Raw genomic sequence first — 25,999 nt, forward strand, 5'->3', positions numbered from 1 at the left:
TACAGGCAAAGGGAGTATTTTTCTATTAGGTTAAATAAGATAATGTACATCAAGGGATTTGGAAACCTGAAAGGATCATATGTGTCAGCTAGTATTATTATTTTTAAAATAGTAACAATAATAATGATATAGCTTTCATTTATGTTTGTGCTTTAAAGTTTGCCAAGTGTTTTTTACATATATTATCCCATTGGATAGGAGAGGGACTGCCTTGGAGTCAGAAAGACATGAGTTCAATTTTAGCCTGAGTCACATACTGGACAAATCACCCTTTCAGTGTCCAACGCAACTCTCTAAGATTCTAAATTACAGACAAGTTGACAAATTGCATTGGTAGAGGGAATTTCCACACTCAGATTTCCTATACCAATGAAATCACAAGTCCTTTCAAAACATTTTTAGTAGTAATTGTGAGGAAGTTTATACATCTGTAAACTGTGTTAAGCCAATAAGGATTCTGGAAAAGGGTTTTATTCACTCATTGTAGTGGGTTCCCATTGAGAATAATTCCCTGTTGAAGACTTCACTACTCTGCCTGTAACACTTTTTTATCTTTGAGCTATTCCAGTGAATAATATCTTCTCTTTCCTTCTCTTTCTAGGGGTCTAATTGCAGTTGCCTTGGTCAGCCTCGTCCTGTGGCTGGTCCTTGACACTGCTCAAAGGCCAAAGCAGCTCATTTCTTTTGCTGGAATCTGTATGTTCATTATTATCCTCTTTGCCTACTCCAAACACCACTTTGCAGTAAGTCTTGGGTTTATACATAAGGCTAAGAAAACCACCCCAATGGCCTCCTACTTAAGCAATGAGAAGTCCATCAGGTGGCTACCATGGGAGTGACCTGAACTCCAATTACTTGTCCATAGAACCATTGCTGAATCAAGAAATAAGTTGGTGTCAGATGGGGAGTGGGGAGAATACCAGAGCATAAAGTCAGAAGGGAGATAAGAAATGCCAAGGATCCTTATGAAACCCAGGTTGGTTCCTCTTTGATTAGTAGGAGCCAGGCAAGGCTAAAGTATTTGAAAGTGGCTTAGGAATTTAGAAAATAAATCAGACAAGTCATATGCATGGACCAGAAAATCTATATTTAAAAAAAGTATATGGAATGAGCACAATCCTTCTGGCTAGATTCCTGAAGGACAGCAGATTTTCATACTGATTATCTGAAAGTACAGTTTGACTATAATTGTGAAATATCAGAAGTGTACTTTTATTATGCAGACTTAGCAAAACTTTTTTTTTTAAAGTTGTCTTATAGTCTCTTAGAATACCTGGTTCTGATATAACCTCAATTCAAGCCCAGGGGTCCCAGGGGCTCTGGATGGATGTCATCTAACCATTAGCCATGATTTCTGAAATTGTTCAGATGAGTAACCCCCGTGTTTTTCTGCATGGCAACAGTCTGCTGGAGATCCCTCAGGCCTGTACCTAAAATCTCAGGTTGCTTCCAACAACAGGTCAGCTATGACATTTGGAATAATATACAGGTGTAATGGGCTACCTTAAGGGTGGTGGGTTCCCCCTTCCTTGGAGGTCTTGAAGTAGAGGCATTGGATGACCACTGTTTGGTATATTGTAGTGTAGATTCCTTTTGTGTATAACACTAGATGCCTATTGGGACCCCTTCCAACTCTCAAATTCTGTGATTCTCGGATAGGGACCTAGATGGGAAGAATAACATTTACATAGTGAAGGTTTCAAAAGAATTTTATATGGTGTTTTTAAAAATAGTTATACTTGGGAAGGTGGAGCCAAGATGGCAGAGTAAAAGCAGTCACTTGATTGAGCTCTCCCCCAAAGCCCTCCAAATACCTATAAAAAATTGCTCTAAACAAATCCTAGAGCAGCAGAACCCACAAAAAGACAGAGTGAAACAAATTTCCAGCCCAAGACAAACTGGATGGTTGATTAGAAAGGTCTACTGCACCTGGCTAGGAGAGAAAAACAGTTCAGCATGGGTGTGCAGAAAAAGACCAGGCCTCAGTGAACCTGGAGCAGAAAGAAGCAATTCCAGTATTGTGGAAACACAATCAGGATAACAGGATTTAGTAGCTTCTACATTAAGGGACCAGAGGGCATGGAATATAATAATCCAGAGGGCAAAGGAGCTAGGATTACAACCAAGAATCACCTACCCATCAAAACTGAGTATAATCCTTCAGGGGAAAAAAAAATGGACATTCAGTGAAATAGAGGACTTTTAAGCATTCTTGATGAAAAGACCAGAGCTGAATAGAAAATTTAACTTTCAAATACAAGACTCAAATGAAACATGAAGAGGTAAACAGGAAAGAGAAATCATAAGGGACTTATTAAGGTTGAACTGTTTACATTCCTACATGGAAAGATGATATTTGTAACTCATGACCCCTTTGTCAGTATTAGGGTAGTTAGAGGGAAAAAATTATATGTATAGATAGATTGATAGATAGAGGGCACAGGGTGAGTTGAAGATGAATGGGTGATATCTGGAGAATAAAATTAAGTGGTGAGAGAGGATTATACTGGGAGAAGGAGAAAGGGAGAGGTAGAATGGGGTAAATTATCTCACATAAAAGAGGCAAGAAAAGGCTTTTACAATGGAGAGGAAGTGAGGGGAGGTGAGAGGGAATGAATGAATCTTTTTCTCATTGGATTTGGCTTAAGGAGGGAATAACATACACACTCAATTGGATATGGAAAGCTATCTTACCCTACAGGAAAATAGGGAAGGGGATAAGAAAGTGGGGAAATGATATGGGGTGGGCAGATTGGGGGAGGGGTAATCAGAAGCAAACACTTATGAGGAGGAACAGGGTCAAAAGAATAGAATAAATGGCGGGGCAGGATAAGATGAAGGGAAATATAGTTAGTTTGCCACAGCATGACTACTATGGAAGTGTTTGGCATGACTACACAAGTATAACCTGTATCGAGTTGCTTTCCTTCTCAATGACAGTGGGTGAGGAGGGAGGAAGGGAGAAAATTTGGAACCCAAGGTTTTAAAAACAAATGTTAAAAAATTGTTTTCACATGCAAATGGGAAATAAAATATACAGGCAATGGGGTATAGAAATCTATCCTGCCCTACAGAAAAATAGAAGAGGAAGGGAATAAGAGGAGGGGGGAGGATAGAAGGGAGGGCAGATTAAAGGAAAGGGTGTTCAGAATGCATGCTGTCTTGGGATTGGGAGAGGGATGAGATAGGGAGAAAATATGAAACTCAAAATCTTATGGAAGTGAATGTTGAAAACTAAAAATAAATAAATTAATGAATCTTAAAGTGCAAAAAAAAATTGAATGCTAAATTTTTCAGGAGTTATATAAAATTTAAATTCAAATGAAAAAATATACTTTAACATTCATTTTTTAAAATATTGAGCTTCCAATTATCTTCCTCCCTGCAGCTCCTTCCCCACCCATTGCCAAGGCAAGAAATATATCAATTATATGTGTGAAGTCATATAAAACATTTTCATATTAGCCATGTTGAAAAAAAGCTAGAAAAATAAAGTAAGTGAAAAAAACATACTTCAATCGGCACTCAGAGTTTTGGGTCTTCCTCTGGATATAAATAGCATTTTTCTTCCTGACTTCTTTGGAATTGTCTTGGATCATTATGCTGATTGAAGTAGCTAAGTCTCTCACACTCATTTGAACCTCACAATCACTCTGTGAGGTTGGTGCTATTATTATCTCCATTTTACAGATGGGGAAACTGAGACAGGGAAGTATTGACCAAGGTCACATAGTGAATAAATGTCTCAGGAAGATCTTCCTGACTCCAAGTCCCATCTCTATTCACTGTGTCATCTAGCTATCTCTTCTTAAACCCAGGTGTCCTGGAGAGCTGTGTTTTGGGGTCTTATGCTGGAATTTGCTCTTGGCATCTTGGTTGTCCGAACTGATCCTGGATTTGCTGCATTTCAATGGCTTGGTGAACAGATTCGGGTATGGGAAGCTGGGCTCTAGGTTCTGTTCTGCCTCAGGATCCTGTAAAGAGAGGGTTTGGAAGAAGGGAGAAAGGGAAATTCAGATCCCTACTAGGAAAAGTTCTCAGGGAAAGAGATCCAAATATATAAGGAGGTTGCAAATGAGTATGAGTAAAGCTATGAGACAGACAAGGAGACAGGCAGAATCAAGATGGTCATGTAAGAGCCAACATTTTTGCTTAGACATCCCGACACATCCCCTCCACAACAACCAAAAACACCCCAAGCAATTCTGATCAGGAAAGCTGAGATAGGGAGGATTTTTTCACTACCTCCCTATGCCAAGGACAGAGTTTGTTGGCAAACCTAGAAATGGCAGGACCAGTTAGGAGGCAGTGACATCTATTTTACTGCATGTGGATTGTTCTGTCAAGGAGCTCAGAGCCTGATGCTTCACCAAAGGTCCTGAAAGTCTTCCCATGTGCAGGGTCTAGAAAGGAAAGCCCACTGTACTTGGTAGATGGGCAGGTGACCTACTGCATCTGTGCTCTGGCCAGAGAGATTCTGGCCAGACAGCATGAGTCCACAGCATCAGAATGATGATCACTGGACACACCACTGAAAGGCAGCTTACCATATACTGGACTCTTTTTTATGGTTTTTTAAAAATTTATTTTGATTTATCAATAATCACTTCCAAAAGCTTTTGAGTTTTAAATTTTTCTCCCCCTCCCCAAGACAGCTGGAAAACTAATAATACATTCCTATTAAACATATTTTCACATTAATGATGTTGTAAGTAAGACTTAGAACCAATAGAAGGAACCACCAGGAAGAGGAAACAAACCACAACAGAAGAGAAAAAATTAATATGCTTCAGTCTTTATTCAAACTCCATAGTTCTTTCTTTGGATGTAGATAGCGTTTTCTATCATGAGACCTTTGGAGATGTCTTAGATCCTTGCATTGCTAAGGGCTAAGTCTGTCAAAGTTAGCCATTGCACAATGTGGCTGTTACTGTGTACAATGTTCTCTTGGTTCTGCTCACTTCACTCAGCATCAGACCATACAAGTCTTTCCAGGTTTTTCTGAAGTCAGCCTGTTCATCATTTCTTGTAGCACAATAGTATTCCATTACATTCATATGTCGCAACTTGTTCAGCCATTCCCCAATTGATGGGTATCCTCTCAATTTCCAATTCTTTGCCACCACAAAAAGAGCTGCTATGAATATTTTTGTACATGTAGGTCCTTTTCCCATTTGTATGAGCCCTAGAAGTGCTTTTGCTGGGTCAAAGAGTATGCACATTTTTATAGCCCTTTGGGCATGGTTCCAAATTGCTTTCCAAAATGGTTGGATCACTTCACAGCTCCACCAACAATGCATTAGTGTTCCAGTTTTCCCATATCTTCTCCAACATTCATCATTTTCTTGTTTTGTCATGTTGGCCAATCTGATAAATGTGAGGTGGTACCTCAGAGTTGTTTTAATTTGCATTTCTCTAATCAACAATGATTTAGAGCATTTTTTCATATGACTATAGATGGCTTTAGAATAGGCAAAGGTTTGGAATAGGCAAAATAGGTATTAGAATAGGCAAAGAAGAAACACAGCTATCACTCTTTGCAGATGATATGATGATATACTTAGAGAATCCTAGAGAATCAAGTGAAAAACTACTTGAAATAATAAACAACTTTAGCAAAGTTGCAGGCTGTAAAATAAACCCATATACATCATTGGCATTTCTATATATTACCAACAAAGTCCAATAGCAAGAGATAGAAAGAGAAATTCCATTTAAAGTTACTGTAGATGTTATAAAATATTTAGGAGGTAGGAATATAGTAGAAAATATTCAGTAGGTAGGAGTCTACCTACTGAAACAAACCCAGGAACTTTATGAACACAATTACAAAACACTTTTCACACAAATAAAGTCAGATCTAAATAATTGGAAAAACATCAGTTGCTCATGAGTAGGCCAAGCTAATATAATAAAAATGACAATTCTACCTAAGCTAATTCACTTACTCAGTGCCATACCAATCAAAGTACCAAAAAATAATTTTATAGAGCTAGAAAAAATAATAACAAGATTCATTTAGAATAACAAAGGTCCAGAATATCAAGGGAACTAATAAAAAGAAATGCAGGGGAAGGTGGCCTAACCATTCCAGATCTTAAATTGTGTTATAAAGCATCAATCATCAAAACTGCTTGGTACAGGCTAAGAAATAGAGTGGTGGATCAGTGGAATAGATTAAGTATGCAAGACACAGTAGTCAATGACTATAGTAATCTACTATTTGATAAACCCAAAGACCCCAGCTTCTGGGATAAGAACTCACTCTTTGACAAAAACTGCTGGGAAAACTGGAAAAGAGTATGGCAGAAACTAGTCATAGACCAAAATCTCACACCATATGCCAAAATAAAGTCAAAATGGATTCATGATTTAGAAATAAAGGCTGATACCGTAAGCAAACTGGGAGAGCAAGGAGTAGTTTACCTATCAGATTTATGGAGAACAGAAGAATTCATGACCAAACAGGAGATAGAGAACATTACAAAATGCAAAATGGATAACTTTGATTACATTAAATTGAAAAGTTTTTGCACAAATCCAATGCAACCAAGATTAGAAGAAAAGTACAAAATTGGGAAAGAATTTTTACAACCAGTATCTCTGATAAGAGCCTCATTTCTAAAATATATAGAGAATTAAGTCAAATTTCTAAGAAAACAAGTCATTCCCAATTGATAAATGGTCAAAGGATATGAACAGGCAGTTCTCACATACTGGACTCTTAGCAGTCTCAAATGTGACCCCATCACAAGGAGGTCCAACAGTGACATGTTTATATGGTGTGTGCATACCACAAAAAGGGGGAGTATCAGAATTTTCACAGGCCTTAGCTGGGCCCTTCTTTGAGTCACCACAAGAGGACCTCCTAATTGGGTGGCCTATGACCCCAAGCAGAGTTGAGTGATGAGTATAACTGATCTTTTGCCCCATGGCTCTTCTTCATCTTTGCCTTGTTTTTCTTTCTCTTTAGATTTTCCTCAATTACACAGTGGCTGGTTCCAGTTTTGTCTTTGGGGATGCTCTCATCAATGATGTTTTTGCCTTTCAGGTGACACCTCTCTTTGTGGATGGAAATGGGGAGTAGGTGAATAGCAGCTGAGTCAGTGTGTGTGTGTGTGTGTGTGTGTGTGTGTGTGTGTGTGTGGTGCAATAATGACTTTTAACAATGGGCTTTAGCGATGGCCACATAAAAGCCCTCATAGTCATGAAAGTGAACTAATGGGCTGTCCTGTGAAAAGGACTTGCAAAGGAGTAGGTCAATCTGGCAGTATGATCTTAATTGGATTTCAATAGATACAAGGATCTCAGGGATCTCAAGCCCTCATTGATTAAGTTCTTACTCTGTGCCAAGCAATGTGCAAAGTGCTGAAGTTACCAACAGGAAAATGAGATAGTCCTTGCTCTCCAGAATGTCCACCCTCTGATTGGGGAAGATAAATATAAAACACAGTTGAGCTGCAGAAGTTTATTGCAGGGTGGATGGCATCAGGCATGTTTAGGTCAGATGACAGTGCCAGGGGACTACAGGGGGCAGAGGCAGAGCATAGGGTAAGGCCTGGGGGACCTTGGGAGGCAAGGGTAGGGCAGATGGCAAGGCCTGGAGATCTTCTATGTCACTGGAAGAAATGGAATTGTTGACTTGCATCTTATTTAAATCTTGTATGAAGTCAAGCAGCAAGCAGGGGTAGAGCCTGCATCCCATATGAGTTTTGGGCTGAGGGGTGAAGGGGTGGGGAAGGAGGAAAAGGAAAGACAAAAGGGGAAATGGCACACTTAACATTCCTTTGATGGCTATCACCTTTAGAAATTAGATTCATTTTCCATGGGAAGTAAGATTCAAGTAAGTTTGGTTCTATGGGATGATAGACTCTCACCATTTCAGTTTCCTCCTAAATTAGCTTGTATTTAATAGTTATTGAGAATTTGCATTGTGCTGGGCACCGTACTGGACCTAGTGCTCCCGGGGAGCTTTGGCCTGCTAAGGTAGCATGACATACAGTCATCATATAATCAATCAATCGGCAAACATTTATCAATCAAATATTGTACCTATATTCCAAGCACTGTACTAGCTGCTTAGATATAAAGACCAAAAATAAAATAGTGCCTGCCCTCAAGGAGCTTACGTTCTATCAGAGGAAACAAAATGAACATCTATAAGCATATAAAAATAAATAACAAAATAAAAACAAGTTAATGGTAGTGGGAGTAGAGAGGCACTTATAACTCGGTGGAATCAGTAAAGGTTTCGTTTAAAATGCGGCCCTCGACCTAAGCTTTGAGATAGAGGTGAGTGCATTACAGGTATGGGGTCAGCCTGTTCAAAGGCTCTGCAAGGGGTGGGAACCACAATTTGTCTAGTTAGACTAGACTGGATTGTAAGGTGGGTTAAGGGGAGTTATCTGTTTAATGGTGTACGAATGAGATCTCAATGCCACATCTCTCTTAAATGCCTCTTGCCATTCTCCTTCTAGTCCTTACCAATCATCGTCTTCTTCAGTTGTGTGATGTCTATCTTCTATTACCTGGGACTTGTGCAGTGGATAATTGTGAAGGTGGGTCCTGCCCCCACTCAGGTCATGAGATAACTCATGCTTTGTGATCTTTGGAATCCAAACAGGTGGAGTCTCAGGGCTGAAATGCTCTGAAAGTACCCAAGTCTGGGGCACAATATAGCTAAACTAGAGTTCAGTGTTGTATCCTTCCAAGTAGCATTGGCACCAAATTGAGTAAATTAGGTTTCTCTATTTAATTAACTTTTTTTTTGAAGAACTGAATTATATTCAATTGGCTTTTTCTGTTGTTTAAAGCATCAGATACTCCTAATAAAGAATGTGGTTGATTCATCTGATAAAACAAATCTTTCTTTCCCTCCCCAACAAATGCCCTCAATAATAGCTCACAATTATATGATACTTGGGGCAGCTAGGTGGCGCAGTGGATAGACCACTGGCCCTGAAGTCAGGAAGACCTGAGTTCAAATGTGACCTCAGACCAAACACTTGACATTCACTAGCTGTGTGACCCTAGGCAAATCACTTAACCCCAATTGCCTAAGACAAACAAACGAACAAACAAACAAAAAACCAATTATATAGCACTTAAAAGTTTTCAAAGTGATTTACATGTGTTATCTTTTTTGATTCTCATAACAACCTTTGACCTTGTGGGCCCTGATTTACTCATCTGTGAAATAAGGGGATATGACTATGATTTATGTTTCTTTTTTTCCCCCTAGATTGCCTGGATTTTGCAAATTACCCTGGGCACCACAGCCACGGAGACCTTGAGTGTGGCAGGGAACATCTTTGTGGGTATGGTAAGCAACATACAACCTCTTGGTCTCCTTACAGTTCAGTTTGCTGTTCTTCAGCCAGATTCTTCACTTTCTTAGGGAGACAGATACTCCCTTGGCCACTGACAGAGCTCCTTTTTATCCCAGGAATCTCAAAGCACCTCCTGGCTCAGGTATCATTTCTGTATCTTTAACCACAGGTGCAGAGGGGTGGGTAATGGGAAGAGAGAAAAGGTTGGCTCCCATATTGGTCTGCCAGTAATACAGTCAATACTCAACTTTCACGGGGGCAACATCCCTAGAAAATGGTGTGAAAGTTAAAAACATGAATGATGGCACATTGAACCTATGATAAATAAGGGGTGAGGTTTCTGTGACCACCCAAAACTATAATCTTCTGCTAGAGATTGCTGAAAATATACTTTTCTGCATACAATTCTTTGTAATCAAGTGTTATTTCTGATAGTATGTATATTTCCTAACATAGTAACCGTGAAATAACCCATAAAATGCAGTGTACAAAATAAAATTGGTAACACGCAAAACAGGGGCAGCTAAGTGGTGCAGTGGATATAGTGTTGGGCCTAGAGTCAGAAGGACCTGAGTTCAAATCTGACGGCAGACACTTACAAACTGTGAGACCCCGGACAACTCACTTAACTCTCTTTGCCTCAGTTTCCTTATCTGTAAAATGAGCTAGAGAAGGAAATGGCAAACTACTCTAGTATTTTTGCCAAGAAAACCCCAAAAAGGGTCACAAAGAGGTGATCAACAAAAAAAATCCAACAAAAAACATGCAAACATTTTTTTCTTGTAATTCCCTAGAATTCTATAACCTTTCATGCTAATATCTCAATAAAGAATTGATTTCAGACAATACTCATTTTTTATGATGAATGAAATCTACGATACGATAAATACTGTACAGCAAATAAAATTCTTAAAACTAAAACATTTTTTAACTTGAATCTGACCTTCCGCTGTGTCAGATGATAATATGAGGGCATTGTACTGTATACTATACTGTCAGCCTCTGAAAACCAAGGGAGAAGTTGATGGGACTTTCGTCACTGCTGTCAGAAGACACAGAGGTCTCGACATCACCTCTGACACCTCGTCTTTTGTGACTGGTGGATGGCGTTGGAGATCGTGAAGGACTCACCAAGTTGAAATAATCCATCAGCTATATCTGCGTCATGGGTTCTTTGAGATCCTTAAGGATTACAGAGTATGGGAGCATTGCAGAGCTGAGTTCATGTTTAACCCTGAAGCTGCAATCAATGTTGAGATTGGCAGTCTTGATGTCTCTAGTCAGCTGGTCAATTATGCCAACCAATCATTTAAGCCTGGAAACTGTGAATGACATAATCTTGGAAGCTCATTCATCATCATCATCTTTGCACTCCGGAAAGAAAACCTTCCTGAGTCATCTCATCTACTCCTCATTCATCAGCTCCTGGGATTTCTCCTGCAAGATGTCAGAGACATCTTCTCCCCATATCCTTGAACCCTTTGCCTCCAGAGGTATGCACTAGACACATGACTGCTTCAACATTCGACCTTACTGCTTCATCAACATCTTTAAACCTTTCGAGACCCTGGTATAAGCAGGCCATATGTTTTTCCAGCAGCTGTTCAAGGTAGCCTGTGAAATATTTTCTCAGGCTACAGTCATACAGTCTATGACTTGAAGCACAGTGACAGATTTCCAGAAATCCATCATGGTGTTTTCAGGGTTTGTTTACAAGTAGTTGCAGGCATGGCAGTAGTTTTCCCTGGTATAATGGAACTAGAAGGCTCTTAGGGTTCTCTGATCCATAGGCTGGAACAAAGATGTGGTGTTGGGTGGCATAAAAGCAACTTCTACATTTTTGTGGGCATTTTCCAGCTACTCAGAAATATGAACTGGTGTGTTATCTAGTATTAAAAGAATCTTGAGGGGCAGCTAGGTGGCGCAGTGCAGGGCAGCTAGATGGCACAGTGAATAGAGCACTGGCCCGAATTCAGGAGGACCTGAGTTCAAATCCGGCCTCAGACCAAACACTTGACACTTACTAGCTGTGTGACCCTGGGCAAGTCACTTAACCCCAATTGCCTAAAAAAAAAAATCTTGGATGCAAGGTTCTTTCTCCACAGATATCATTCTACTTCTAGAATGAAGCAGTTGTTGAATCAGTCCCAGAAGGTCTCTGCAATCATCCATACTTTCTATTCCAGTGCCAATGCACTGGCATTCTGGCCTTGTTTTTTTCCTTTCAGAACCTGGGTATTTGGGACTCAGTAGATCATCAGTGGCTCATACTTGAAGTTACTGCTGGCATTGGTGCACACCATAGGATCAAACGATCCTTCAAAACCTTGAACCTGGGGGCTTTGGCGATGACTTTTGTTACATGTGTGCGTTTTCCTACCAGTTTCATAAACAGACCAATGTCATCAGCATTAAACACTTCCTCTTTTTCCCAATCAGCATGTTCAACATGTTCTGAAACTCAGCAGCAGCCATAGCATCAGCAGAACCAGCTTCACCAGAAAGTTTCCCATTTTTTTAAACCATATCATAACTTGAACAATACATCCACCCTCGCTAGCTTACAAAAGGCTTCACATTTTCTTGGCCCATTGTAACATGCTTATAAATTTGTTGGACCTTCAAGTGGGTGGTTGCCATATTGGCCAAACTTTTTCATTCTTCTACCATTTCATTTACCCACAAACTTAGCCCCTTTTCCATTTTTTCAATTCCCTCATCACGCATTTGATTGTTTATTTTAGCACTTTCTGGAAGGGATTCACAAACATTTATGAATACTTTCCTCCTTTTTGTTCATATAAGGAATCATTGATTCATTAACTCCAAATTCATGGTGGACAGTGGCTACCAACATTCTGTCATGAAGTTTATCTCACAACTTTATTTTCTCACTAAGTCGAATCACTGACTTTGCATGTTTGGGCTTAGAACCAAAGGACTCGCACTACCCTTTAAGGGCATAATTTCAACATAAAACTTGAGTTTTAAAGGCAAACAATGAAAATATGCAACAAATGCAGGGGAGCTCTTTACAATGGTAGGATGAACAAAATGAATGGAGCACCAAGCAGGGTATCAGTGGCTCCAAAAAGTTACCCATCTTGCCTCTCATTTTATCTACTGATCATAGCCCCGCAAATATACAAGGTTACCAATTGAAAAGTAAAAATGAGGTTATTAATAAAATCACCCTCATGCTGGAAGCAGCAAAAGTTAGACTGTGAATGTTGAGGATTGAGTGTACCTGATAGGGCTCAGGCTTCCTTCCTGTAGTTTTTCTAGTATGAGTACCTTTGAAGATTCTTAGTAAAAAGTTAATGATAGCTACACACTCTTATTCCATTTTCCTATAGCACAGGTGTAAGAATTTACAAGGGTTCAAGCCTCATTCAGATAGGCCATCACCGATTCAAAAAGTAGATGGTGAAGTGACCATGGAGGCTCAGTCTTAAAGGATTCCCTTGGCTCTGGGTGCTACTATCTTCCTGACTGGTTTTGTAAGAAGTCTTATCTGTCTTATTCTCCCCTGAGCAGAAGGGTACTCTGTGCCTAGCTCTTTTGGGCTTTGAAGAAAGTAGCGGAAATCATCTGATCAATCAATATTTTATCTTGGCTTTGGCATAGCTCCAATCTGAGTGAGTAATCTTGGTTTTTCAAGTAGAAGATTGCTCCTAGTCCCAACACCTACAGAAAAGTAGATGTCTCCTCACTAGTCTTGACTAATTCATTCTTACTGACTGGCTAAGTGGGACAGTAGATAGAGCACTGGACCTGAAATCAAGAAGACTTCTAAACCTTCTAGCTGTGTGACCCTGGGCAAGTCACTTAATTCCTCTTTGCCTTAGTTTATTCATCTGTATTATGAGGATAATAAGCATCTACCTCCCAGGTTGTTGTGAGAATCAAATGAGAGAGTGTTTGTAAAATGCTTTGCAATAAGGTATTTATATACCTTGAAGCAGTATATCAATGCTATTATTACTACTACTACTACTACTACTACTACGACTACGACTACGACTACGACTACGACTACGACTACGACTACGACTACTACTTCCAATGAGATATCGTTCTCCTTTTTAGTTTAACTCTAAGAAGTCAGTCTAACCTTCCAAGTATGAGTAGCTATTGCAAGTAGAAATGCTGAGAATGGACAGATCTGCTCTTAATGGAAAATGCCTATAAAGTAATTCTTGATTTCAAATAAATATTTTTTAATCATGCTAAGGAAAAAAATCACTCTATTTCCATGCTTTTAAGAATTTTTAATATAAATGGATGCTGTTTTAAAATTAAAGACATTTTCTGCATCTTATATAATAGAATTATAAAATTTCTCCATCACTATTATAAAGTAATATTATTTTGTTGTCTTTTCTCATCAATATGTTCTGTTATACTGATATATCCTTACAACTTTCCTGCCATGCTGCCTAAACTGTGACTATTGTTCTCATCTCCTCCCATAACAACCTTGGATTTTGCCCTTGGGTTTCCTGGCTCTAATAGGTGAGCTTTGGCCTTATATTACCGGGAAGCAAGCCTCTAAAATACTTCCTGCTTTTTAAATATCTGTTTTTTAATCTTTTTATGATGGGTGTCCTAAGATAGCATTTAATCCTTTATAACAGATAAAACCATTTGGTTTGATGATCTGTTTATTACAGAAGTTCTGCCCTTTGATATGAAATTCATTTCAAGATTTGGATGCTTTTTTTTTTAGCTTCAAGTCAAGAATTCTTTGAGGTTGGACCTTTCCTCAATGAATTGCTCAAAATAGGCCTTGATTTTTATATGTACATCTTTTGATTTTTAAAAAGAATGCTTAGCTTTTCTGGGAAATTGATTTTAGCATGAATTCCAATGCTTTATAAATTTCTACATAGTACAGGTTAGTTTCTTCTATTATGTCTTATTTTTATAGAAAAATCTTGTGAAATTTAAAATGGTATTTTTTGATATGTGATGACATTTTTCTTGATTGTTTGTAGGATTATCCCTTTATTGTAGTAGTTTTAAAGCTTAACAATGATATGCCAGAGTGAATTTAATTTGGAGTTTTTCCTTACTAACATCCTATGAATTTTATTAATTTTCAATCTTGACCTTGATTTCTACATTTCTGGAACATTTTCTTGTATAATTTCCTCAAACATAGTGGTTAGATTAATTTCCTCTTCACATTTTTCAGGGAATTCATTGATTCTTAAATTTTCTCTACTTGATCCATTTTCCAGATTCATCACTTTCACCAGCAGTGCTTCCGAATCTTTTTTCCAGCTTAGAGATTTTCACGGTTTGCTTTTTCTATTTTCTGTTCCTTCTGTTAGCCTGTCTTTTAGTAAAAATAATGCAATTTTTCATCAATTTCATTTTCATGTACATATTCTCCAGGCATACTTTAAACTATTGAGTCTTGCCCTGACATTCCTTGGCTACATATAGTTCTATATTTATTTCTTTTCATATTTTTCTTTTACTAATTCTATTTCTTCTCTAATTCCTTCAGTGTGTCTTTTAACCACTTATTGTATCTTGAGAAAATTCTAGCTTTGCTTCTGATAGTCCTGTCAATGTTATTTCAATGTCTTTTTTCTTTTGGTCTTTTTGCTTATTTCTTTTAATTTATAATATAAGATGTCCCAAAAGTCTTAGAGAAGTTTTAAGCCTGCCTTAATTTTAAGAGACTTAACTTATAGGACACCCTATATTTTGTCATTGTGTTAGAACTTTTCTTTGGTTCATCAATTTTTAGTGGATTTTTACATTTTATTTTGAAGATACTGGTTGTTTTCTTTTTCTTGTGTTTCTATTGCTATTTTTAAGAGAGATGTTGATGACATAGACTTCCTTGTGACCTCTATCATATTTTTCTGTCAGTCTCCATGTCCCTATATCCATGAATATATCTGTTTAATTTTAGTTTCCTAAGGCCAGTTGTCTCAAGTACAAAAAAAGCAGAATGTGGATTTTCAGAGGTTTTTTCATGTTTATTTATTTACAAACATTTATATTTATCCAAACTTTCTAATCCTTCATGACTAAGTCTTCTCTTCTTCTGTTCCTCCTTCTTTTTCTTTCACAAGGATTTAATGATGATCTACTATGCACTTCATTCACATTCATTCACAGGAACTGTATTTTCTTCCCCAAACTCCTAAAAAATGTCAGTATACAGTTGGTGTTCAATATATATTTCTGATTGAATAACTGGATAATAGGAGTAGTGTCTCATCAAATGACAGAGTTAATAACAAGATAGACTTTGACTGTAGGTTCTATACTTCATTCATTTATTCAACATCCAATGAACATTTATTAAATGCCTAGTGTGTACTTAGATGTGGTATGCTCAGAAAGCACAAAAGAAATATGAAAAATAGTCTCTTCATCTAGGAGCTTATAACTTAGCAGTATAGAAATAAATGTTTGTTGATTGACTGATCCTGTAGCACTCACTTCTGATACTGGTTTGGAGTCAGTTTCACTGAGGAGGGCTCTGAGGGTCCCCTAACAATCTAAGGCAGCATTAGATCATAGGTTCATAGAATCATAGATTTAGAGGTGAAAAGGACCTTAGGGGCTATCTGATGCAACCCCCTCATTTTACAGATGGAGACACTGAAATCTGAGGAAGTTAAATGCCTTGCCCAAGGTGACACAGACAGTAAATGGCAAAGGTGGCATTTGAACCAAGGTCCAAACTCTTAGTCAAAATCCACTGCTGTTTTCACTATACCATGCTGATTAAAGGCCACAATGAGTGAGACAGACACAGAAAGCTAGATTACTCAGAGAAGGGTAAAGTGATTCCTAGATCTGCATATGTCTCCATATTCCATCACCCTCCTGTGTTGTTTCTCTTCTCAGTGTAATAAACCAATGAGCAAGAACCCAATGAGTAATAAACCTATAAACAAGAGATTGTCCTCCTTTCCCAAATACTGCCCTCTTAATATACCATTGTTTCTATTTCTAGGTCAGTGGGGATAATAATGCTTGAAATACCTTCCTGGGGTTGCTGGGAGGAAAATGCTTTATAAAGGGCGAATATACTCCTGATTTTTAGGCTGTGTCTTGGGCACAGTAATGAGGGTGATGATATTTAGAGCCACTCATGTCTACAAGCCCAACTGACTTTTTCTTCTTTCCAGACAGAAGCACCTCTGCTGATTCGGCCATACCTACCAGACATGACCTCTTCAGAAGTCCATGCTGTTATGACTGGAGGTTTTGCTACCATTTCAGGGACTGTGTTGGGAGCCTACATCAGTTTTGGGGTAGGCATTGACCTCTTAGCCCCTATGTAAAACAGAGTGTCATGCTGTCTTTCACAGAGGCGATAGCCATTCCCCAGAGAAAGTCTTCAAGAAGCTTTTCTGGTTTTGGGCTCCCTGTGCTCTTTCCATTTATGGTGTAAGCCTGGGACCTGGGGAGCTTCAGCTAAGGAGCTTCAAAGTCCTAAGACATTCCTGTATGAGAGTGATCAGCTACCAGGAAGTCAGGAATGAACACATAGTATAGAACAAGGAACCAAGACTTGGGTCTTGATGTGCCAGGAGAATTTTGGTTCTCTCCTGAGTATAACAACCCAATAAACACATAATCATGGACAAGAGATTGTCCTCTTGTCATCCCAAATACTACCCTCTCAATATATCATTATTTGTATTTCTAGGTCAATGGGGATAATAATACTTTCAATGCCTACCTCATAAGGCTGTTGGGAGGCAAGTGCTTCTCCAAACCTTAAAGAGCTTTGTAAATGTGAGCTACGATTATTATTTTTGTCGTTGTTGTTGTTATCATGCTAGGTTCCCTTTGCCATGTTTCTTGGTTGTTTTCAGTTTATTTGTAGATAACAGAATACCCTGGCACTCAGGGCAATCCTTGGCACCAGTTGGCAAGCTGTCTCGGGTTCTGACCACACACTGACCTTGAGATCTGACCTTTCAGATTGATCCCGCATCCTTGGTGTCTGCTTCTGTGATGGCTGCTCCTTGCGCTCTTGCTCTGTCCAAGCTGGTTTACCCAGAAGTGGAAGAATCCAAGTTCCAAAACAAGGAAGGAGTAAAACTGCCCCGTGGGTGAGTCCAGTGGACCACATTACTTGGGAGAGTGTGGGCTAAGGGCCACATACAGAGGCAGGAGAGAGCAGTAGAATCAGGTTCCATGTCTCATCTAGCTGCTGTGCCGTGGTGAGAAGAGTCTACACTCTCCTTCCTCATCCCAGTTTCCTTTCCTAACGATGGCACATCCTCTGGCCTGTTGTCTCTGTAGCTTAGCATCACAGAGCAGGTGCTTAATAGATATTTGTTGATTGATTGATTGGTTTGGTAACGCTTATTTTTGATACTGGTTCAGAGTCAGTTTCGCCAAGGAGGGTTCTAAGTGCCCCACCCCCCATGGAGCTAGCTCTCTATCCCTTTCCCATTGCAAGAACAGAGGACACTCTTATCCTTAGCAGGGTAAAGGATGTGGAGTCACAAGAAAAATTCCAAGCTGGCTCCTCTGAGTGGGACCCTTCCCCCAACACACACACACACACACACACACACACAGAGGGTTGCCAACACTGGGACGACTACAGCCCCTCGTTCCTTTTTACCTGTTCTCTTTGATGACAATCGCAGAGATCAGAAGAACATTCTAGAAGCCGCCAGCAGTGGTGCTGCAGACTCTGTAGGACTCATTGCTAACATTGCTGCCAACCTCATTGCCTTCTTGGCCGTGTTAGCCTTTATCAACGCTATCCTTTCCTGGCTGGGGGAGATGGTGAACATAGAGGGACTCAGCTTCCAGGTAACGTATGTCACTTTGGCCCATCACAGTCCATTTCCCTGGGATGGGGTCAGGTTGGTACCAGTACTGTGCCTGTTCCCTTGATCCTATATAAAATAAAGAGAAAACTGGAAGGACGGGAGAGACTAAGCCCTGGCTACAAGGGATAGATGTTCTTTCTTTCTTTTGGAGGCAACTGGGGTTAAGTGACTCACCCAGGGTCACACAGCTAGTAAGTGTCTGAGGTCAGATTTTGACTCAGGTCCTCCTGACTCGAGGGCCAGTGCTCTATGCACTGTGCCGCCTAGTTGCCCCTGGGATAGATGTGCTTACCTGGCCTTGCCTGGAGAGACTCAAATTCTCATTCTCTCTCTCTCCCTCTCTCTCTTTCTCTCTCTCTGTCTCAGGTTATCTGTTCCTACGTCCTACGGCCCATTGTTTTCATGATGGGTGTGGACTGGGCAGACTGTCCAATGGTTGCTGAGATGCTGGGGATCAAGTTCTTCCTGAATGAGTTTGTGGCCTATGAACAGTTGTCTCAGTACAAGAACAAGCGTCTCTCTGGGATTGAGGAGTGGGTCGGGGGTGAGAAACAGTGGATTTCTGTAAGTGGTACATACAGAGAAATATGGAACACTATAGGGTCTCAGCCATGGCTACTCATGTGCAGAAGGAAACTGCCATGGAAAATGCTGGAGCAGGTTCCAGGTCCCACTTCCAGGTTCCTAGGATGAGCCCAGCAAGGCAAATCCAGTAGCAGCCTTCTGTCTTAGGCCCTTGAACTTCCTTGAGGTCTGAGTTGTTTCTCCTTGGTATTTTATCATTTTTTCTCTCCAGTCTAACACTGGATCTTGATAGAGTGGTTGACTGTTCAGAGGGATAGTTTTCTGATGTTCTGATCGTCTCACTCATTCTTCACTTAGAGTCTTAAATTAACTCTTTGAGTTTCCTTGATTTGTAATTTGATGATCTCTCTCTCTCTCTCAAAACGTCTTTAGTAAGTGTATCTATGTATATATGTATTGTTAACATTTATGTAGCACCTACTATGTGGCAGGTACTGTGCTTTACAAATACTATCTCATTTGATTCTCATGACAAGTTAGGTACTGTTAATACCCTCATTTTACAAATGAGGAAACTAAGGCAAGCGAAGGTTAAGTGACTTGCCCAGGGTCACACAACTAATAAGTGTCTAAGACTGGATGTGAACTCAAGTCTACCTGACTCTAGGCCTAATACTCTATCCACTAGTCCATAAACACACACATATGTGTATGTATATATGTATAGAGGCAGCTTATATATACCATATATACATACAATATATATGTACATACATATATTCATACACAGCTAGATGGCCTGCATCTGTGTTGGTATACACACAAAAATTATACATGTATACACACACACACACACACACACACACACATACACGTATATACGTATATATGTATGTGTGTGTGTGTGTATACATGTGTCTAAAGTTTTTTTTCTTCCAGGTGAGAGCAGAAATCATCACAACTTTTTCACTGTGTGGATTTGCTAATCTCAGTTCGATGGGAATCACATTAGGAGGCTTAAGTGAGTTACAGGAAATCCTTGTGTCTCTTGAAAGCTATAACCAAGGCTTCAGCAAGACACTGAAAGCCTTGTAATTTGCAGCCCTGATACCACAAAGTGAGGTGCACCTAGGCAGAGAAATTGTTGCTAGGATAGACCCACCCAACTGGAAATACCAGGGCAGCAGTTAATTAAGTGGAGAGAAAAATGGGCTGGGGAGATTAATGTTTATCCTCAGAGATGTCCAACATGGAGTCACAAGTCACATACAGCCTAAACCAGATTAAAATGTAACTGGGAAATATTTAACAAAATAAATAAAATGCCATAAAATGTAGATGATACTATGTTTTAAAAATTAAGTCAATATGCTGCTTGCAGAAACCCTTGTATAAGGATTAATAGCCCCCATTTCTATTTGAGTTTGACTCTTTAGCCTAGATTCACCATCATGTGGTGGATGAGATGCTTTTAAATTAGAAGAGATTCACCACCCCTCCCCAATTCGCCCTTCCCCTATTCTTGAGTAACCATTTTCCTTTAGCTAGATTAGGTCTAAGACAGATCCGCCTGATAATGAATTCTGATTTATGATGAAAAGTATTATAGTGACATTTATATCTTTGACACTTAATGAGTAAAATGCTAATTGCATGCAAATTTGCATGCTTTATTTGTCATCTGACAGCTGAAGTGCTTTCTGTATTTAGATTTCAGCCTTGGCTACCCCTATCTGAGCACAAATTTACAGAGAATCTGTGTCAGAGGCACATAGAAGGAAAACTGCCTATCCATTTTTACCTCATTTATTTTCAGGGACAAAATCATTAGCTTTATTGATTTGGCTGCTCATTGAGTTGTGTTCATTAGAGATTGCATCATTTCTTTTCAATGCATCTTCTCCCCACCCCCCTCCTGCTCAGTACTCCTCTGCATTGCACTAATTCTGAAAGCTCGTTATTGATTGAATGTGAGAAAGCCTGTGAGAGGAAGACAAATACATTATGGCCAGACTGAATGAATGGGGCCTTCTTCCTCTCTCTCCAGAGGTTAATCTGACTCTGGCCAAGCCTTGGAAATTCTGACTGGGAAAGGTCCAGGGTATTTGCTCCAATCTGGAGCAACCCCAAATCATATTTGATCCATAGGACCCTTGGTATGTTGGAACAATTAAGGTACCATTGCTAAGACTTGGTCTTGGTATAGGCTGGCCCTGGAATTAACTAGGCCAGCCAATCTTGCCTGAAAACTTTTGCACTGGATACATCTCGCATTCCTGGAGGTCTCCAGACCAGTAATCACTTAGAGCAGATACATAGCAACTCATGGAACCACCCTGGGCCACTTTTGTATCTGGCCTTTTAATGGTGAGGGTGGCAGGGGGTAAAGATGGTTTTGATGCATATGTTTTATTCTTCTGTATTATTGTCAGTGGGGGCTCACAGTAAGCTTGATTTTCTGGAATACTAAGTTCTTTCCTCTCTCGTTACCTGCAGCTTCGATGGCACCCAAACGGAAGAGTGACTTTGCCAAGCTGGTAACAAGGGCCCTCTTGACAGGGGCCTGTGTATCCCTGGTCAATGCCTGTGTGGCAGGTAGGTGCCTCTGTCAACTTTCCTTATGGCTCCTTTTTGGTTTGGAGCAGGACATGTCCAGAATAGTGATTGATTCTATCTAATTATCCAAGCATCTGGATAGAGAGAAGGTAACCCAATCCTGTAGGATAAAGAAAAATCCAAGGTTTCTGAGTTCACACTCCAAAGGACAGAGAAACCTCAGGATTGTGTTTAGGGCCTGCTTCATGTCTGATATTTTTATCTCCATCTAGGAATCCTCTATGTTCCCAGGGGGGCTGAGGCCAACTGTGCGTCTTTCCTGGACACAACAAATTTCACCAGTCCTAGCTATGAAATCTACGTGTGCTGCAGAGAACTCTTCCAGAGGTGAGGACTCTGTGATTCCTGGCTCCTTCTGCATCCCCTCAAAGGGATCTCTTTATGGCGGAAGAATTGGTCAGGGGTCAGGTACTAACCTAAGGGGGAGGTACTAACCATGGAAACAATTTACACAATCTGAGTGCTACATATACCATGTGAAATGGAAAGGTTAGAACCTGTTCTTACGCAGCAAGAGAATATAAGAAGGAATTGGTTGCAATTGTGGATAGGTAGATAAAAGGAAAAGCATGGCAGAGCTTGCCTTTTTGGTCACAAGTGGTAAAGGTGAGGGGAAGGGGGACATCATGGTTGAAGATCATAAAGTCAAGTTCACCCACCTCTCCTCCCATAAAAAAAGGGATATTTCAAGAAGCTTGAAGGAGGTAGTTTTAGGATACATAAAAGTATTATATTAAATTTATGTAATTCATTCATCTCAAGGAGTAGTAAGACTGAAAATATATGAAAATAGGTTAGGTTTAAAAGGTGAAATCTATACTGAGATATTAATGGAAGTTTGTTCTTGAGTCCTATGATGGGCTTTCACCAAAATGCCTTCTACAATTGCCAAAGGCAGATTTCTAAGCTAGATAGACTGCTAATCTTAGATATTATCATAGTTTGTTATGGCAATCCGGGAAAAGCAAAATTTCTTAACCTGGGCTCTGTGAACTTCTACTTTTAAAAATATTTTTATAATGATTTCAATGTAATTGGTTTCCTTTGTATTCCTGTGTGTTGAATTTTACGCATTTAAAAATATTATTCCAAGAAAGGGGATAGGTTTCCAAGGCTGCTACAGTGTTACAATGTCCACGACACAACTAAGATTAAGAATCCCTATGTCATAAAGATCACTCCAAAAGTAAAAATAGGTAGGTGGCTTTGTTTTGAGCTAAACTATGTTCTCACTGATGTACACCACCCAAATGAAGTGTTTTTCCCTTGTTCTTTTTTTTGCTCCCCTAAGCCTCTATTGACATTTTACCTAGAGCCCCCATCCTGGGAGCAATTTGGAACTAGAACAAGGCACAGGTTCCTTGTGCCTTACTGATTTACGCTACTCCTGAAGCCTGATCTTCCTTCGTCACCCAAGGGGAAAACGGATTGTTGTGTCCAACAAGCTATTAGATATGGGAGGCCAGAGAAAACAGGACAAATAAGTGATGGTCCCAGAATCCCATTTTTCAAAGATTTATTAGCCAGCTAAGAACTTTAAACTAGGAAGCTTCATCAGCCCTGTCAAAGACATGTGCAAAACACAGATGTGTACCCAGGAATACTCACAGACCCTCACCCATCTCTGAATACATTCTCTTTCAGTGGGGACTAAACACACGGAAGTATCATGGAGAAAGGTTTTATTTTCAATGGAATCACTTTGTGAAGGTTCCATTTCCTTAGATTGTCATGAAGTTAAAAAGGGCTCACAAAACCTCTGCAGGGCAAAGTTCTTTTTGTGCTTTTTTACTTGTTTGTTTTCCCCAGTGGATGTTGCTGATACTTTTGGCCTCTACTTAGCTCCATATATCTTCTTTGCTTACTGTCCCAGTACCCAGGACCTGGGTTCAAATTCTGGGTCCGTCATTTACTACCTCTGTGAACAAAAAAGGGATGTACAGGTATTCAGGAAGACTAGTGGTGTGAGGGGTAAAAGCAGTGACTTGCCTGAACTCTCCCCCAAACCCCTCCAAGTACCTGTAAAAAATGGCTCTGAACAAATTCTAAAGCAGCAGAACCCACAAAAAGACAGAAACAAATTTCTAGCCCAAGAAAACCTGGATGGTGGATTGGAAAAGTATATTGCGCGGGGCAGGAAGAAGAACACAGTCTGGTGTGGGCACGCAGGCAAAGACCAGGCGTCAGTGAACCTGGAGCAGGTCTCAGAGGACTGAATCTTAGGCAGCTGTGGTGGCTTCCAGACCTCTCAACTCACAACCGCCAAAGACAACTTAGAAGGTCAGTGGGAAAAGTCTGTGACTGCGGTGAGAGAGAGAGGCTTGGTCCCAGCCTCAGTCCCTGAGTGTGGCCTGGGGTTGTAGCTTCCTCCCGAGCTTCTGGCCCACAGACTGAGGGAGAATCAGTTGGCTGATCAGAGGGGGATTGCAAAGATCTCTTTGCCAGTGCTGAGGCAGGAATCTCTTGCTTTGCCCTTGCTTGGATCTGGGTCACAGTTCTGGGTTGCGGTCTGGGAGAGGAGAGTACTGGTGTAGTGGAGCTTGTAGTGGTGGTGAAGAGAAAATCCTCCTCACAGTTCCAAGACAGAAAAGACTCCTTGTGGTCACTCATAGACCAGAACACAGGCCAGAAAAGGAGTAAACACCTCGCCCTTGATCATACCACCTTGGAAGAACTGAAAACTTACAGGTCCTTAGAAGTATCTCTGAAAACAGCTGCACAAAACCCCTGAAGCTTGGGACAGTACATTCTCCACATTGGAAGCAGACTCCTACCTTAACAAAGAGTTTAAAACTCAAGAAATTGGCTGGGATCATGAGCAAACCTTGCAAGAAGTGTCAGACCATAGAATCTTTTTTTGGTAACAGAGAAGATCAAAACATACAACCAGAAGAAGACAACAAAGTCAAAGCTCCTACATCCAAAGCCTCCAAAAAAAAAAAAATATGAATCAGTCCCAGGCCATGGAAGAGCTCAAAAAGGAGTTTGAGAAACAAATAAGAAAAGTAGAGGAAAAACTGAGAAATGAGAGTGATGCAAGAAAATCATGAAAAACAAATCAACAGCTTGCTAAAAGAGACCCAAAAAATACTGAATAAAATAGCACCTTAAAAAATAGCCTAACCCAAATGGCAAAAGAAGTCCAAAAAGCCAATGAGAAGAAGAAGGCCTTAAAAAGAAAAATTGGCCAAATGTAAAAGGAAGTCCAAAAGATTACTGAAGAAAATACTTCCTTAAAAATTAGGATAGAGCAATTGGAAGCTAGTGACTTCATGAGAAATCAAGATACTGTAAAACAAAGCCAAAAGAATGAAAAAAATAGAAAACAATGTGAAATACCTCATTGGAAAAACAACTGACCTGGAAAATAGATCCAGGAGAGATAATTTTAAAATTACTGGACTATCTGAAAACCATGATCAAAAAAAGAGCCTAGACATCATCTTTCAAGAAATTTTCAAGGAAAACTGCCCTGATACTTTAGAACCAGAGGGCAAAATAGAAATTGAAAGAATACACCAATCTCCTCCTGAAAGAGATCCCCAAAGGAAAACTCCTAGGAATATTGTAGCCAAATTCCAGAGTTCCCAGGTCAAGAAGAAAATATTGCAAACAGCCAGAAAGAAACAATTCAAGTATTGTGGAAACACAATCAGGATAACACAGGATTTAGCAGCTTCTACATTAAGGGACCAGAGGGCATGGAATATGACATTCTGGAGGGCAAAGGAGCTAGGATTACAACCAAGAATCACTTACCCAGCAAAACTGAGTATAATCCTTCAGGGGGAAAAATGGATATTCAGTGAAACAGAGGACTTTTAAGCATTCTTGATGAAAAGACCAGAGCCGAATAGAAAATCTGACTTTCAAATACAAGACTCAAGTGAAACATGAAGAGGTAAACAGGAAAGAGAAATCATAAGAGACTTTATTAAGGTTGAACTGTTTACATTTCTGCATGGAAAGATGATATTTGTAACTCATGACACCTTTGCCAGTATTAGGGTAGTTAGAGGGGAAAAAATTATATGTATGTATATAGATAGATAGAGGGCACAGGGTGAGTTGAAGATGAATGGGTGATATCTGGAGAATAAAATTAAGTGGTGAGAGAGGATTATACTGGGAGAAGGAGAAAGGGAGAGGTAGAATGGGGTAAATTATCTCACATAAAAGAGGCAAGAAAAAGGCTTTTACAGTGGAGGGGAAGTGGGGGAAGGCGAGAGGGAATGAGTGAATCTTACTTATTCTCATAGGATTTGGCTTAAGGAGGGAATAACATACACACCTCAATTGAGTATGGAAAGCTATCTTACCCTACAGGAAAATAGGGGAGAAGGGGACAAGAGAACAAGGGAATGATAGAGAGGAGGGCAGATTGGGAAAGGGAGTAATCAGAAGCAAACACTTCTGAGGAGGGACAGGGTCGAAAGAGAATAGAATAAACAGGGGGACAGGATAGGATTAAGGGAAATATAGTTAGTTTTTCACAACGTGACTATTATGGAAGTGTTTTGCATAGCTACACGTGTACAACCTATTAAAAAAAAAAAGAAAGAAATCTGTCCTGTCCTACAGGAAAATAGAAGAGGAAGGGGAAAAGAGAAGGGGGGGAGATAGAAGGGAGGGCAGATTAGGGGAAAGGAATTCAAGGATAACTCCATTGTCCATCTCTACAAAGGTAAAGGAAATAGGTTG

At 39.8% G+C, this 25,999-nt stretch overlaps 1 protein-coding gene across 2 annotated transcripts in view; it reads left to right on the plus strand.

The window, feature by feature from the left end:
- The window catches only part of LOC110223730 (sodium/nucleoside cotransporter 2), a 63,510-nt gene that overhangs the window by 22,529 nt on the left and 14,982 nt on the right, over nt 1-25,999 (plus strand). For both annotated transcript variants that reach the window (XM_078151389.1, XM_078151390.1), the window contains 12 exons: nt 602-743; nt 3,819-3,932; nt 6,974-7,051; nt 8,478-8,558; nt 9,242-9,322; nt 16,490-16,615; nt 17,292-17,422; nt 17,969-18,137; nt 18,524-18,721; nt 19,622-19,703; nt 21,179-21,277; nt 21,511-21,625. In XM_078151389.1, coding sequence (XP_078007515.1) covers nt 602-743; nt 3,819-3,932; nt 6,974-7,051; nt 8,478-8,558; nt 9,242-9,322; nt 16,490-16,615; nt 17,292-17,422; nt 17,969-18,137; nt 18,524-18,721; nt 19,622-19,703; nt 21,179-21,277; nt 21,511-21,625 — 1,416 coding nt within the window. The remainder of the gene's footprint in view (nt 1-601; nt 744-3,818; nt 3,933-6,973; nt 7,052-8,477; nt 8,559-9,241; nt 9,323-16,489; nt 16,616-17,291; nt 17,423-17,968; nt 18,138-18,523; nt 18,722-19,621; nt 19,704-21,178; nt 21,278-21,510; nt 21,626-25,999) is intronic.

The sequence above is a fragment of the Phascolarctos cinereus genome, unplaced genomic scaffold, assembly GCF_003287225.1.
Source record: "Phascolarctos cinereus isolate Bilbo 61053 unplaced genomic scaffold, phaCin_HiC Scaffold_3;HRSCAF=262, whole genome shotgun sequence".
Taxonomy (NCBI): Eukaryota; Metazoa; Chordata; class Mammalia; order Diprotodontia; family Phascolarctidae; genus Phascolarctos; species Phascolarctos cinereus.